The 14,906-nt window shown below is 21.5% G+C and overlaps 3 protein-coding genes across 3 annotated transcripts; 1 reads left to right on the top strand and 2 right to left on the bottom strand. All coding sequences in view use genetic code 6, as the record gives it.

The window, feature by feature from the left end:
• Positions 1-2,286: 2,286 nt before the first annotated feature.
• Positions 2,287-3,216, bottom strand: TTHERM_000606961 (transmembrane protein, putative; the record flags this gene model as incomplete). The annotated part of the gene is made up of 1 exon (XM_012796179.1): positions 2,287-3,216. One exon carries the CDS (start codon positions 3,214-3,216, stop codon positions 2,287-2,289), a length of 930 nt encoding a protein of 309 aa, XP_012651633.1.
• A 6,813-nt stretch (positions 3,217-10,029) lies between these two features.
• On the top strand, positions 10,030-11,301 carry TTHERM_00606960 (cell surface immobilization antigen; the record flags this gene model as incomplete). Its single annotated transcript, XM_001010535.3, has 2 exons — positions 10,030-10,618; positions 10,874-11,301. The coding sequence occupies 2 exons, from the start codon at positions 10,030-10,032 to the stop codon at positions 11,299-11,301; spliced, it is 1,017 nt and encodes a 338-aa protein (XP_001010535.2).
• A 599-nt stretch (positions 11,302-11,900) lies between these two features.
• Positions 11,901-12,593, bottom strand: TTHERM_000606959 (hypothetical protein; the record flags this gene model as incomplete). The annotated part of the gene is made up of 2 exons (XM_012796178.1): positions 11,901-11,933; positions 11,988-12,593. The coding sequence occupies 2 exons, from the start codon at positions 12,591-12,593 to the stop codon at positions 11,901-11,903; spliced, it is 639 nt and encodes a 212-aa protein (XP_012651632.1).
• Positions 12,594-14,906: the final 2,313 nt, after the last annotated feature.

Genomic DNA, 14,906 nt, shown 5'->3' with positions numbered 1-14,906 from the left:
AAATATATATATTTATTATTATTTTCGAATAGCTAACTAAACTAATTTTGGAATTTTTTAGTCCATCCATCCATCCATCATTCCATCATTCCATTCATCCATGCATCAATAAAAAAATATGGAAAAATAATTATTATTATTATATTTTGAATTTTGCAAGATTTATGTTTACAACTGAAAAGGATATATATAGTATTACTTATTAACTTATTTCCATCTATTAAACTTTAAATTAAAAATTCAACACTTGCCTGTATTATTCATTCTTCGATTTTAATTAGTAAAACATATTTTAAATTTTTCAAATTGATTTACTTTATATTTATTAATATGTATGTATGCTCATTAAATAATAATAATCCATTCAAAATTAAATTATTACTATAATTAATAAGACTCAGCTTTTATTAAGTACTTATGTATTTATTTATTTTTTTTAATTAACTTGATAAATGAGTGCGTAAACCGAAGGTATTAATCAATCTTTAAATATATATAGGCGTTTTCATTAATTAAGTAAAACTAATTAATTAATTATCCCCAAATCCTTCCTGTATTTTTGCTACCCCACTTAGCTTACTTCAGAAAATTTAGCTAAATTTAAAATTTGGATGTAAAAAAATTATTATATATTAAATTATTAATTAATTACAATTCTATTATAAAATATATATAAAAATCAGATAAATTTTTTAATAAATAACTAATAAATCTATTTCATTATAAGTGATATTCAATAGACGAAATTTTTGTATGGCATCTTGCTATAATATGTGATTGAAAAATTATCTACTGATTTGTAAGAAAGCTTAAAGAAACAATAACATAAGGAAATCTTTCAGTAGATTTACTTTTGGTTCAATTAAAGGATTAGCTTAGTAATTCTTTAGGATCCAGCATCTATATTGAAGAAGTATTTTTACTTATCAAATCAGAAATTTAAACTTAATGAAGACTAATTCTTAATTTTTATTACTGAAAGAGAAAGTAAATTTAATTTAAAAAGTTATTTGTTTCTTAATTACTTAACATACGACTTTAAATTAATTAATTAATTAGTTAGTTAGTTAGTTAGTTATTTAGCGGAAATTTAAAATAACAATGAACAAGATAATGTAGATAATAATGAAAACAAAAAGAAGAAGCTATTTTTTTCGAAAAAATTATGGTTTGATTGAATTTATTAATTTATTTATTACAGGAACTTCTTCATATTACATTTTAAAAGCGAGTTATTTACATCAAATTATAAAAAATTATAGAACTGATTTCTTAAGGAATATTAAATAGAATAATTAATGATTTAGAGTATCAAAAGTTTTTGTTAATTAAGAGACAAAGTATTTATTTATTTATTACTTTATTCAATTTTTTAGGATTTAAAAATGCAGTGTAGTTTCTGACATTTTTACCTTCATTAAGATTAAAATTGCAACTCACTTAGCCTTAATAAAAAGTAAATTTATTATAAGCAAATATTAGATGAATAAGAGGCAAAAAAGGTTTCTAAAAACAGAAAAAGATTAATGATAGAGATTCTTTACATATTTAGAATGTATGTAATCAATTAGCATGTATCATATAAATTTTAGTTGAAGATTTTAAAAAATAGAAGAATAAAGATATATTTATTTTTTTATTTTTATATTTGAGATTAACTTAATAACCTTCATTAAGATTAAAATTGCAACTCACTTATTAGCCTTAAAAGAAAGTAAATTTATTATAAGCAAATATTAAATGAATAAGAGGCAAAAAAAGGGTTTCTAAAAACAGAAAAAGATTAAAGATAGAGATTCTTTACATATTTAGAATTTATGTAATCATCAGAAAGTATCATATAAATTTTAGTTGAATATTTTTAAAAATAGAAGAAAAAAGATATGCATATATTTATTTGATCATAACTTAATATAATGCTAAGTGAATTGGAAATATCTGGTTATAATTTTGGAAATCAATAACAAACATTCTCATAAATAATATTAATTGAAAAAAGAATTTTTTTATATACCTCAAATAATTTGCTATTAATAAAAAGCTGATAATAATAATAATAATAGAAAGCAAAGCATCTTTTTAGTTAATAAGCAAGCAAGCCATCTTTTAAAGATTTAGATGTAATAAATAATTGTTTATTTCGCACTTCATTTAAACTCATTAACAGCAAGCAAACAAACAAACAAATAGGATTAATAAAAATGATTATATTTAAATGCCAAATTTTTGTAAGAATAAGGCACAGAAAAAATGAATGTAGATTGTTGACAAACGATTGCATTAAATTCATTTGGCGTTTTCAATGAAAACTGCAAAGTAACTAACTTTTAAGGATTTTGGTTAGGGTGGAATCTGCAAAGAAGGCTCTGAAAATAATAAATTATCTGAAGAAGGAATTGATTGATAGCTTGAGTGCGCTGGCTTTAATTAAATCGTAGTAAAATAAAATATTTTTAAAATATAAATAATAAAAGTGTAAAAAATATGTGTTAGAAATTTCTTTATAGGCAAATAAATGTTACTTGGATAATAAGGATAATAACTTAAAGGAAAACCAAACAAAAACAAGAAAGAAATTAACAAATTGATTGAAATCTTTAAAGTAATAAATTAAGTGTTACTTAAGCCTATTAATAATAGAAGAAACTCAACTTTCCTCATTAATTAGCATTGAGATATCACTGAAAATAAAATTAAAAACAAACAAGTTTTTGCTAAGATTTTGATTGACAATCTAAAAGATTATACGAACCGTTTCCCATAAGGCAATTCTAATGAAATAATCTTAATATAAAAATTAAATAAAAAAATATCAAGAAAGATAAAAGTTAGTATTTAATTTTATAATATAATCTTATTTATTATTGTTAGTTCATTTATTTACTAAACAATATTTTAAGTTAAAATCATCTTAGCAAAAATTAAATTTTCCATCTATCTATATATCTATCTATTTTATTTCGATTGGCGTGTATCTATCTTTATATTTAAAGTAAATCTTGCCCAATTAAGCTACTGTTAAATTAACACTTAAAAATGAAAAAGATTTATTTTATTTGGTGGACAGGAGGTCAAATATGGAATAAAACTCCTTATTATTATCATTCTCTAGATAGAAGATTGATGGATCGTTGGCTGGCTGGCTGGCTGGCTGAAATTATACTTAAATTTTGTACCCATTAAATTATAAATAAAATTTCTCAAAATATCTCTCATCTCAAAAATAAAATTATTATGATTACACAATAACGTCTAGAAATATTTGTTGTCTGTATGTCTGTCTGTTTGTCTGTCTGTATATCATATTTGTTACTAAATAATATAATCATAAATTTATTTGTTAAATATATTTAAAGCTATAAATTAAATTTTGAGAAAGTTAATTATATAAAGTAATATGAGCAAATTCATTAAATAATTAATTATTTTTATATACCATCAATCCTCATTAATTCTCGCCAACCCCAAACTCATAGAGTACTAAATGGTGATCATCAATAAATATTCAGAAAATATGGTGAAAATTGATACTGGTGAGAATTAATTTATGAGGATTTACGGTATATTATTTTTTTTAATTTAGAATTAATTGATAATGATGATGAATGAGAGAAATAGTTATATAAGTAAGGAATAAAGTAATGCCAATAATATTTGCAACGAAATGAATTTAATCATAAATACCTTTAATTAATATTTGCAGTATTTTTAATAAATATTTGGATAACTACAAGCTTATCAAAACTTTAAAATAAATTTAAAATATGATTTCTGGTATGATTAGATGATATAATAGATCTCTTAATCATCTAAATATGCTGTAGCTATTCTCGAATAATTATTTCGCACATACGCGATTAGGAAATAAATAAATAAATAAATATATATTTACTTAAACAATAAAGATTTTTTTATCAATAAAAAAAAATTAAAAAAAGAATCAAACAAAATAAATAGGTTTCGAACCTGAATCAACAAAAAAAATAAATAAGTAAAAAATGTTTGTTTAATCAAAGATTTAATTTATTTTTTATTTTTTTCAGGTTCGAAACCTATCTCAAAACCTTTTTTTATTTCTTTTAAATTTTTAAAGGAATGAATTTAATCATAAATACCTTTAATTAATATATGCAGTATGTATTTTGAATAAAATATTTGAATAACTAACTACTAGCTTATCAAAACTTTAAAATAAATTCAAAATATGATTTCTGGTATTATTAGATGATATAATAGATCTCTTAATCATCTAGATAGATAGATAGATAGATATGCTGTAGCTAGCTATTCTCGAATAATTATTTCGCACATACGCGATTACGAAATATATATAAATATATATATTTAGTAAAACAATAAATATTTTTTTATCAATAAAAAAAAATTAAAAAAACAATCAAAATAGGTTTCGAACCTGAATCAACAAAAAAAATAAGAAAAAATGTTTGATCAAAGATTTTATTTTTTATTTTTTTCAGGTTCGAAACCTGTTTCAAAACCTTTTTTTATTTCTTTTACATTTTTTTTATTTTATTAAATAATATATTGATTGTTCTACTAAATATATATATATATATTTATTTATTTATTACTCACAAAACAATTCTTATAGAATAACTAACTAACTAAATAACTATGCTACTTTTGGTATTTTTTTAGTCCATCGATTAATCAATCAATCAATAAATCAAAAAAGAAGGAAATATCATTTTCATTATTATTTTACTTTGAATTTTGCAAGATTAATGCTTGCAACTTAAGGATATCTATCTTATTACCAATTAATTGATTTACCATCTATTAAACCATAAATTCAATATTAAACACCTCCCTGTATAATTCATTCATTCATTCATACATTAATTCTTCGATTTTAATTAGTAAAACATCATTTTCAAATGAAAATTGTTTAAATTTACAAAATTGATTCACTTACTTACTTACTTATTTACCTACTTTCTTTCTAAGATCATTAAATAATATAAATCCATTCTATTTTGAATTATTACTATAATCAATAATTGCTTGACTCTGCTTTTATTGAGTAATTATTAATATTGAAGCAACTTGATCAATGAGTGCGTAAATTTAAGGTATTAATCGTTAAATATATAGCTAACTAATTTTTTCCTCTAACTAATCAAAAAAGCTTAATTAATTAATTGGACTCCTTCCCTCCTGCTTGCTTAACGCAATATTAATTTACTTCCACGAACAACAAATAAATAATGTAAAAAAATATTTTCTTATATTTTAGATTATCGTTGTAATCAAATTTTTTTTATTGCAAAATATTTTAATTTCAATTATACACATTCAATGTAATTTTTAACTCTTTGAATCATTAAAATCAAAAAAATATCACTCTTATTCATAAACATTAAAAAAAGAAGATAAATTACTATTAGCATAAATTTTTGGTTGAATATCCCTCCCAAAACGTTGAAAGAATTATTTAAATATAAAGATTTTGTATTATTGATAGGGAATTAATTATAGGCAAATTTTAATCTATCTATCTATATAAGTAGTAATACTATCAAAATCATTTATAGGAAGAACAATAAAGCAACTTAATAGTTGGTTTTTGTTTGTTTGATTGTTTGTTTTTTTGTGTGTGATTGGCAAGTCATTTATTTATTTATCTATGTATCTATCAATCTATCTACTGATTTGTAAGAAAGCTTAAAGAGAGAATAAAAAAAAGAAATTATACTGTCAATTTGTTTGTTTTTTGTTAAATACAATTAATGATAAGCTTTGAAGCACTTTAAGATCTCTCTCTCTCTCTAAATTCAAGAACAGTTTTATTTACCAAATCAGAAGCTTAAAATTAATAATGACTAATCGCTAGTTTTTATCATCTAAGGAGAGACAGAGACAGAGAGAGAGTGTCTGCGTGTAAATTTAATTAACAAAGTTGTTTTTTGTTTCCGATTTAAGATGTAAATTAAAATGAATTTGTGAAAATTTACAACAACCAGGAACAAGAGAATGCTTATAAAGGCAACAAAAAGAATCTATCTATATATCTATGCATTGCAAAAAGCATTGCTTTGATAGATAGATATATAGATACAGATAATTATTAATGGTATATATTCAATTCATATTTTAAAAATCAATCGATTGATTCATCCATCCATACATCCATGCATAGATCCATCTATCGATCTATCTATCCAATCTATTGATAGAGCATATTCATATAAATTAAAGAAATACATAAATAAAACAAACTGAATTCATAAAAATTATCAACTAAAACGATTTATATTATCAAAAGATTAGCGAACTGAGATATAAAATATTATTTTATTCAAATTTTAAGGATTTTAATTTGAAATATCATTCATATTTGCAATTCTAACTTTGACTAAGATATAAACTGCTAATAGGCATATTAATAGCAAAATTTATTTTAAGTAAAAAATATATAAATAAATGAATAAGACAGACAGAAACTCAAAAAAGAGTGAGTTAATTTCTTTTGTTAGAAAGAAAATAAAAAATCATTAATAATTAGTAATCCTTTATATATTTATAGTTAGTCTTTTTAAATACTATAGCTATAACTAAAAAACAAACACGCATTCTAAAAAACTAATCAAATGTTCAAAATATTTATTTCACAATATACTTTTTGATTTAGTATATTGGCAAAGAGGTAATCAATGAGTTGCTACAATATATGAAATTTAAAATATATATGATTTATTTAAATATAATAAATAATAAAGCGATTAATAAATAAACCATGAAAGAGGATATATAATTTATTAATTAATCATTGTACTTCAAAATAATAAAGCATAATAAATTTAAAAACTCTATATTGAAAACATAAAACAATTTTTTAATTTTTGTAAAGAGATTATGTAGAGAAAATGATAATAAAATGTTTATTTAAGTTTAAAGTTTTAAGCATAATAAGAAAAATTAAATATTCTATTTAAAAATAAACTTCATTTAGTACCTTATGAAAAATTTGATTAGTATACTCCTTAATTTATTGCAAACTTGTTTGCTTTTTCAACTAAGGTTTATTTATAACTTCAAATGTTTTTTATATATAACATCAGATGTTTTTACAACTATATTGATATGTTAGCATATTAAAACAATTCTATTTATTTTTATATAAAATGCAAGAAAAAAAATATTTTTTCTATCATATGACTAACTATTTTATTTGAACTAAAATTAACTTTTAAGTTATTTTCTTTAAAAATTTCTTTTTACTTGTAAAGAGTGTTAACATTTAATATTTAGTTATCTTTACAACCCTATATTAAACAGAATTCATAAATTTGGTCGATTTAGATTTTGTAAAGCGACTAACTATTTTTAAGCAACATATTATTTCAGGCAAGATCAACACTAAATTGCTTAAAAGTGTTAAATATTTAAATGATTTTATGGTAAACAAAATTTTAAATATGTCTTGATAAGGAAATTTGTAAAACTAATAACTCAAAGCAAAGAGCAAGTAAAGTAATAAAAGGAGACAAATTTTATTTTAAAATGAATCTAACTTAATTTGTCAATATTTTAAATATTTATATTGCGTCATTAATAAATATTTACTATTAAACTATAATCCACAAATAGTAATAATATATTACAATATTTTATTGAAATATACACCTTACAATAAAAGTTAAAATAAGATAGGAGATGAATTAATATTAATAAGTTTATAGTATTTCCTATTTAAGTAATTCTGTGTTTTATTTTATAAATAATCAATTACTTGTAAGGATTAATGCTGTAAAATGCAAAATTAGCAAATATTGCGAAAAAAAATTATATTATTTACAAATAATATATTTTAAATACTGTATTTATTTTTATAAATGTACTTTATATTTAGATCACTGAAATAATATTAGAGGAAAGAATAGCAGACTCTTAAGGAAAAAAAAAATAGCTAGTAATGTGGGTTTAATTAAAGAACATGTATAGTAAGTAAGTAAGTAAAAAAATTTCTGTACAAAATAAAAATTTAACTTGTCATGTGTATGGCTTAATTGAATACAATAATATAATTTAAATTATATTCTAATTTTTGTTCGAAATTAACACAAAGAAAAATATATTTTTCTCTAAGTGTTTATTATTATATTATTTACACATTTATAAAAGTTATTTATTTAATTTCTTTGAAATATTAATCTAATTTGTCTTTAAGAGATTTAATCAGAATTATTTAATTAATTTTTATCTGAAAAATTAATCTAATTTGTCTCTAAAAAGTTTAATCAGATTTAATAAATTAATATATAAATCTGATTAAATACTAATAAAACTTGTCTTCAAAAATTTCGCTGTTAATTTAGAGCAAATAAAATATTAAAATAAAAATTAAGAAGTTGACTTTTATATTATATGAGAAGAAATTAACTATATTTTTTAAAATAGTAAAATTTAAATTTACTGATTTGATTTTTCTTCCTTCATTCAAGCTCTTTATTTTTTTCATTTTAAATAAAATATTAAAATTTTTAAAAATTCAAAATCGACATAGTAAAAAGATAAATATTAATTTCAAAAATACAATATAATAACAACTATGACAACATTTCTTATATCAAATTAATATTTTTAAGTATAGTTAAATAAAAAGGAGATGATTAGTCACTTAATTTTTCTTATGAAATATTAATAGAATTTGTCTTTAAAAGATTTAATCAGAATTATTTAATTAATTATTTATTTAATTATTTAATATAAAAATCCGATTAAATATTAACAAAATCTGTCTTCAAAAATATGCCTGTAATTTAGAGCAAATAAATTTTAAAATAGAAAATGACGAAATTGTCTTTTTTAATATATCAAAAGATATTAATTATTTTTGCAAAAATTATTGTAATTTTTTAAATTAATAATTGATTTAATTTGTCTTCATTCAAGCTTTTAATTTTCTTTGTTTTAAATAAAATATTTGTTAGTTTTCAAAATAAACTTAAATAATATCAAGAATAAAAAGTTAAATTTATATTTAAAGCATATGTTAAATAATATTTTATATTAACAAAAATGGTTACATTTATTTTATATATATAATTTTTTAATTACAATTTAATAAAAAGCAGATAATTAATTAGTAATTTAATTTTTCTTATGAAATATTCATCTAATTTGTCTTCAAAGAATTTTTGAAATTAATATTAATCAATTTTTAAATAAAAATAAAAATAAAAGCTTTCTGATTAAATATTAAATATTTTGTCTCCAAACATACAAAAAATTTTTAATATTTTTAAAAACTAAAACTTAAATAACAATGTTAAAAAAAATTTAAAATATTTTTTATAATCTTCTCTTTTTTATTAAATTTTATATCAAAAATGTTTCATCATATTATAATTTAGTCTAACTCTTATTTAACAAAAGTGTTTAGATTTAGATACTTGCTTGCTTATAATAAAAAAATTAAATCTTTCTGATTAAATATAAATTAATTTTTCTTCCTCAATTTTTTAAAAAAATGTTAATAAAATATGGATGTATATAATTAAGTTTTAAATAATTCTGATAAAATACTAAAAAATTTGTCTTCTATCAATTATCAGATCTAAATTGTTATTATAATACTAAAATTGATTGCTTTGGATTACTTGTTTGCTAAAACTAAACTTGATAATTCAATTCTATTGTCTGATATTTTAAAATTTATTTTATATTTTTGAAAAGTTACATCAATTTTATGAAAATAAGATAAAATATTGTTTATTTCAAACTAAAAATAACCAAAATAATTAATTTTCTTTATTTTGAGTTAAAAAAAATTAGTTAAAACATAAACTAATACCTCAGATTTAAATATACTTAAAGGATATTTATTTCTTTTTAATTATTTAAAAATTAAATTTTTCATCTATTTTTAAATTAATATTTTGTAAGCTTTTTCTTCTTTTTAATAATTATTACTTTCGTTTGTCTAAATTTGTGTGTTTATATCTTTCTCGCTTTTCTTTAACTATAATAATTAATTAATTCAAACAAAAAATTCAAAAAAAAAAAATGTAAAACAAAACTATAATAATTTGCTTAATAATTTCTTAACTTCTGGTTTCTGTATTTTCATCAGCAGGAGGTCAAGCTAATTGTACAGGTGTTGCTGCTGGTACCGATTGTGCTAGTGTCTGTGGAGTACCTACAGTTGCAGGAACTGGTACAACAGCTTGTAGTTGGGTTAGTTCTTCTACTTTGACCACTTGCACTGTTACTGATTGTACTTGCCTAACTACTGGTACTGTAACTGGTATCACTAATTTAAATGATTAATTTTGTACTTCTTGTAAAGGATCTACCTCAAATACCTATGCTAATGGTGCTGGAACTGCTTGTGTAGCTGCTTCTGCTTCATGCAACAGCACCATAAGAGGAACTACTGCATGGACTGTTGGTGATTGCACCGTTTGTACTCCTACTACCCCTGCATTGGTTGGTAGTACTTGTAAGGCTTGTAATACTATAAGTAGTGCATGGACTGATGCAAATTGTGCTGCATGCGCCAGTACTTCTACCCCTAAAGGTAACACAAATTTTGCTAACTCTGCTGGTACTGCTTGTGTTAATGCTTCCGCAACATGTGCTAGTGGTAGTAGAGGTACTACTGCTGCCAATGCTTGGACAGTTGCTGATTGTCTTGCTTGTACTCCTGCTACTCCTGTTTTCGTACCCGCTGCTTCCCCTGCAGTAACTACTTCTTGTGTTGCTTGCTCTGCTGCCACTTCAGGTTTGAATGATGCCTTATGTAATGCTTGTGCATCAAGTGCTTCCCCTGCAGCTAAAACTACTTTTGCTAATACTGCTGGTTCTGCTTGTGTTGCTTCTTCCGCAACATGCACTGCTGGTAGTAGAGGTACTACTGCTGCCAATGCTTGGACAGCTGCTGATTGTCTTGCTTGTACACCTGCTACTCCTGCCGTACAATTTGGTGCTTCTCCTGCTACTACTTCTAGTTGTGTTGCTTGTAATACTATTAATTCAGGATGGACAGATGCTAACTGTAATTCATGTGCTATGGCTGCTAGCCCTTAAACAAAAAATATCGTCGCTAAGGCTGATGGAAGTGCTTGTGTAGCAGCTGTGTTTTCATGCACTCAATCTGCTAGAGGTTCAAATAAATGGACTAATGCAGACTGTGCCGCCTGCAATGGTACTGCTGCTAATGCAAATCAATATGCCTCTGCTGATGGTTCTACATGTCAAGCTACATAGGCTTCTAGTACTTTCAGTGGTTAGATCTTTGTTAGCATTTTATTAGTTTTATCTGCTTTGTTAATTTGATTATTCAAGTTTCAAACAAAAATTTAGAATTTAAAATTGCACTTTTTGATTGTTGGTATCTATATTTTTATGTGTACTGATTTGATTAAAACATGTGTAAAATTATCATTTTAATCTAGATAAGAATTTTAATTTCAAAATAAACTATTTAACACAAAATTTATTAAATTTTAAAATAATAAATTTAGACTTTATTTTAATTATTATCAGAATATAACTGGTATCCTTAAAATTTGGAAATGAATTTATTTATTAAATGCAAGTATTAATTTAAATAAAAATTAATTCTAATACTAAACGAAAATAACACAAGATTTAAAAAAGCAAAAAGAAATAAAAATATTACAAAAATGGAATAAAATAAACAATTTTTATATGCCATTAAATTCAAATAATATTACATTTATAATCATCTAAATAGTTTTTAGATTATTCTGAATACCTTACCATGTCTGTCTTCCATTCTAAAAGTAAACTTTTCAAAATTTGTCTGAAATTAAAATTTTTTTTCATGAAACATCGATAACTCCAAAATTTTTGAATTTGGGGGTTGCGCGTTAATGAGGTTTTACAGTATTTGCTTTATTACTCTTTAATTATCAGTGATCAAACAATTTTAAAATAGCAAATTACTATGTAAATATAATAGATTTAAAATTTGTATTTTAAAAAAATTAAATGATTACTTATTTCACTTAAAAGAAAAATATACTCAATTACTAATAAAAAATATTGAAGAGGAAAGAAGGCAACTGAATGATAATCATGTTATTGTTTTCTTTCGCTAATTAATGAATTATAATAAAAAATTATTTTGGTAGTAAATTGATCAATTGGTTGAAGCTTTTCAAATAATTTTAAAATGTTTTTTTAGTAATAAAGAAGGTATTTGTGGTTTTTATATTTTAAGTAGCTCTTGTTAAATTTGCAAAGAAAAGCTATACATTTTTTAGTTGCCTTTCTAATAATAAGATGATTTAAACAACAAAACTTTAGAAGTAATTATTTCTCTTCGAATTAAAAGAGTGGAAAAATCTAAAATAAGTTGGAGATTGATCAATATATATATATAAATATAGCTTGTTTGATGAAAAACAAAATGTTGTCTTTTGATTTTGTTACAAGTTATCCTTAGAATTTATTAATGTTTATTTTTATATTGGAGACAGACTTTAATAATAATTTATCAGTATTTTTTTTACAATGGATATAGAGAGTGAAGACAAATTTAAATAAGAATTTATTAATATTTTTTTTATCAAAGAAAAACTTTAATAAGAATTTATCAACATCACTTCCAAATTTAAGAAACTTTAATCTATAATTTAAAGCATCTGAAACGAAAAAAATGTTTAAATAATTGCCATATTTTTATTTTATTTAGTTGCGCTTGTTTCTTATTCTGAGCCAATCAAATCAAACAAATAAATAAACCTACTTTTTATAGATATTTGCTTTTATTTTTATGTAATCTTTCATTATTTATTGAATTTATCAAGTTTTTCTAAATAAATAAATAAAGAATCACTTACAAGAAATATTAAGAAAAAATTAAAAAACCAAATTCATGACACACATACATAAATACATTCAAATGAGATAATAGATCATATATCTTATTCATAAGAAAACCCTTTTCTTTGTTTTAATATCAATACTTCTTTTAAAAATATAAGTAAGTAAGTATGTATGTATATATATATAAGTAAGTAATTAAGTGTAAATGAATACCATTTTCGATATTAGAAAAGTAATAAAATATATCATAAACAAAAAAGAAAATCTTTTTTAATTGTTCGTTCAAGTAATCATTTAAAAAATAAATAAATATATTTTTTAGATTTGTTTGGATAAAATCAGATGAATTATTTATTATTATTACATTAACAGAATAGAGTTAGTTATCTTCTAAATTAAAAATATTATGAATATTAAGAAAGATTTTGTTTGTTTGTTTGTTTTTAAAAATCTAAACAATTTAAATCATATTATAAAATGAATAGTATAAAATATAACTTATATGTATAAACTGCTCATAAAATTATTTTTTGCTTGTTAATATTTCTTAAATTATTACTATGCTCAACACATTTAGACCTATAATTATTTTCAGTCTTTTAAAACAAACTATACTTAATATATATTTTTCATTAGACTAGCTGATATTTAAGAAAATTTTAAATAATATACACCATACGCATTTAAAAGTATTCAGATTTGTACCCTATAGGGTTATTTTGAATAAGAGAGAGTCTATTTTGCAAAGAAATTGAAATATATTACTTAAATAATTGCAGCATATTATAAGAGTTGACGGTACATAATATAAAGCCTTTCCATTTTAAATTAAATCTCTAATTTATCATTAATTTTCTATTAAGAAAACATTCATATAAAAGCAAAAGCTTGTTTTAACTAAAAAAAAGTTTTTAGAAACTCTTAATAATTTTCTAATTAACCAGATGAATTTATTTATATTTTGTCTGTCTCTTTTTATTACTATTCAAACAAAAATAAATCATAAATATATAGTTATTTATTTATTTATTAATTAATTATTTATTCATTTATTTTCCACTTAGGAAGGATTATTTTTAATTAATTTTGTATTATGAACACATAATATAAATCATTGAATTTTTAATTAACACTCAATTCTTTACATAATATAATGAATTGATTGTATTTTTAATTAACACTTTAATCGATTATTATCTGTTTGTCTGTCTGTCAGTTAGTCAGTCTATCAGTCTCTCTGTCTGTCTGTCTCTACCTTTGTCAATTTTTGTATGGAAGCAATTGGATTAATAATTAAGTTTTGTGAGTTCACAATATAAATTGTTTATCCACATTCATACATACATACATAAATACCTTTTTGATTATCTAAATAATCATATAAAGTAAACTAATCAGATTTCTACTTATTACTTCGCAAAAAAATGAATAAAAGACTGTTAAAAATAAATAGAGAAATCAAGTAAACAAATTTCTTGTTAAACTTTATTTTAAATTTATAAGACATTCTTTCTTTTATTATGAAATATTAAATTAATAAAATTATTTATTTATTTATTTTTTTTAATTTTTTAAGGTTTTAAATCATTAAAATTGGCAAAATGAATTTTTAAAAATTTAAATTCCATGTTTTAATTATAATTTATTGCTTAAATTATTTATACAATTACACAATAACAACGCCTAATAATACTTGCCTATTAAATTTGTTTTTTTTATACAAAATATCATCATCATCAATCATATCATGAAGTTATTAAATATTTTAAAAGAAAATAAATTAAGTTTTGAGTTTCACTATAAAGTTTTAAATATGCATAATAATATGAATAAATGCCATTTATAATTGATTTTTATCTCTTAGTTTTAAAAACTTAGAATTAATCAATGATGCGCTAATTAGTTGCTTATGAATAATGAATGAATGAATGCATATAATATATATTTGCAAACAAAATAGAAATACTGATAAATACCTTTAATATAAGTAGCTTTTTAATATATTTTTTAATAGATAGCTATCTAGCTAGCTAGCTATCTACTCACTTATCATAAAATTTAGTTAAAAAAATATTTAATCTAATTAA

This window comes from Tetrahymena thermophila (assembly GCF_000189635.1).
Source record: "Tetrahymena thermophila SB210 genomic scaffold scf_8254754, whole genome shotgun sequence".
In the NCBI taxonomy this organism is placed as follows: domain Eukaryota; phylum Ciliophora; class Oligohymenophorea; order Hymenostomatida; family Tetrahymenidae; genus Tetrahymena; species Tetrahymena thermophila.
The sequence above is the reverse complement of the archived record's forward strand: the minus strand, read 5'-3'. Positions and strand labels throughout refer to the sequence as shown.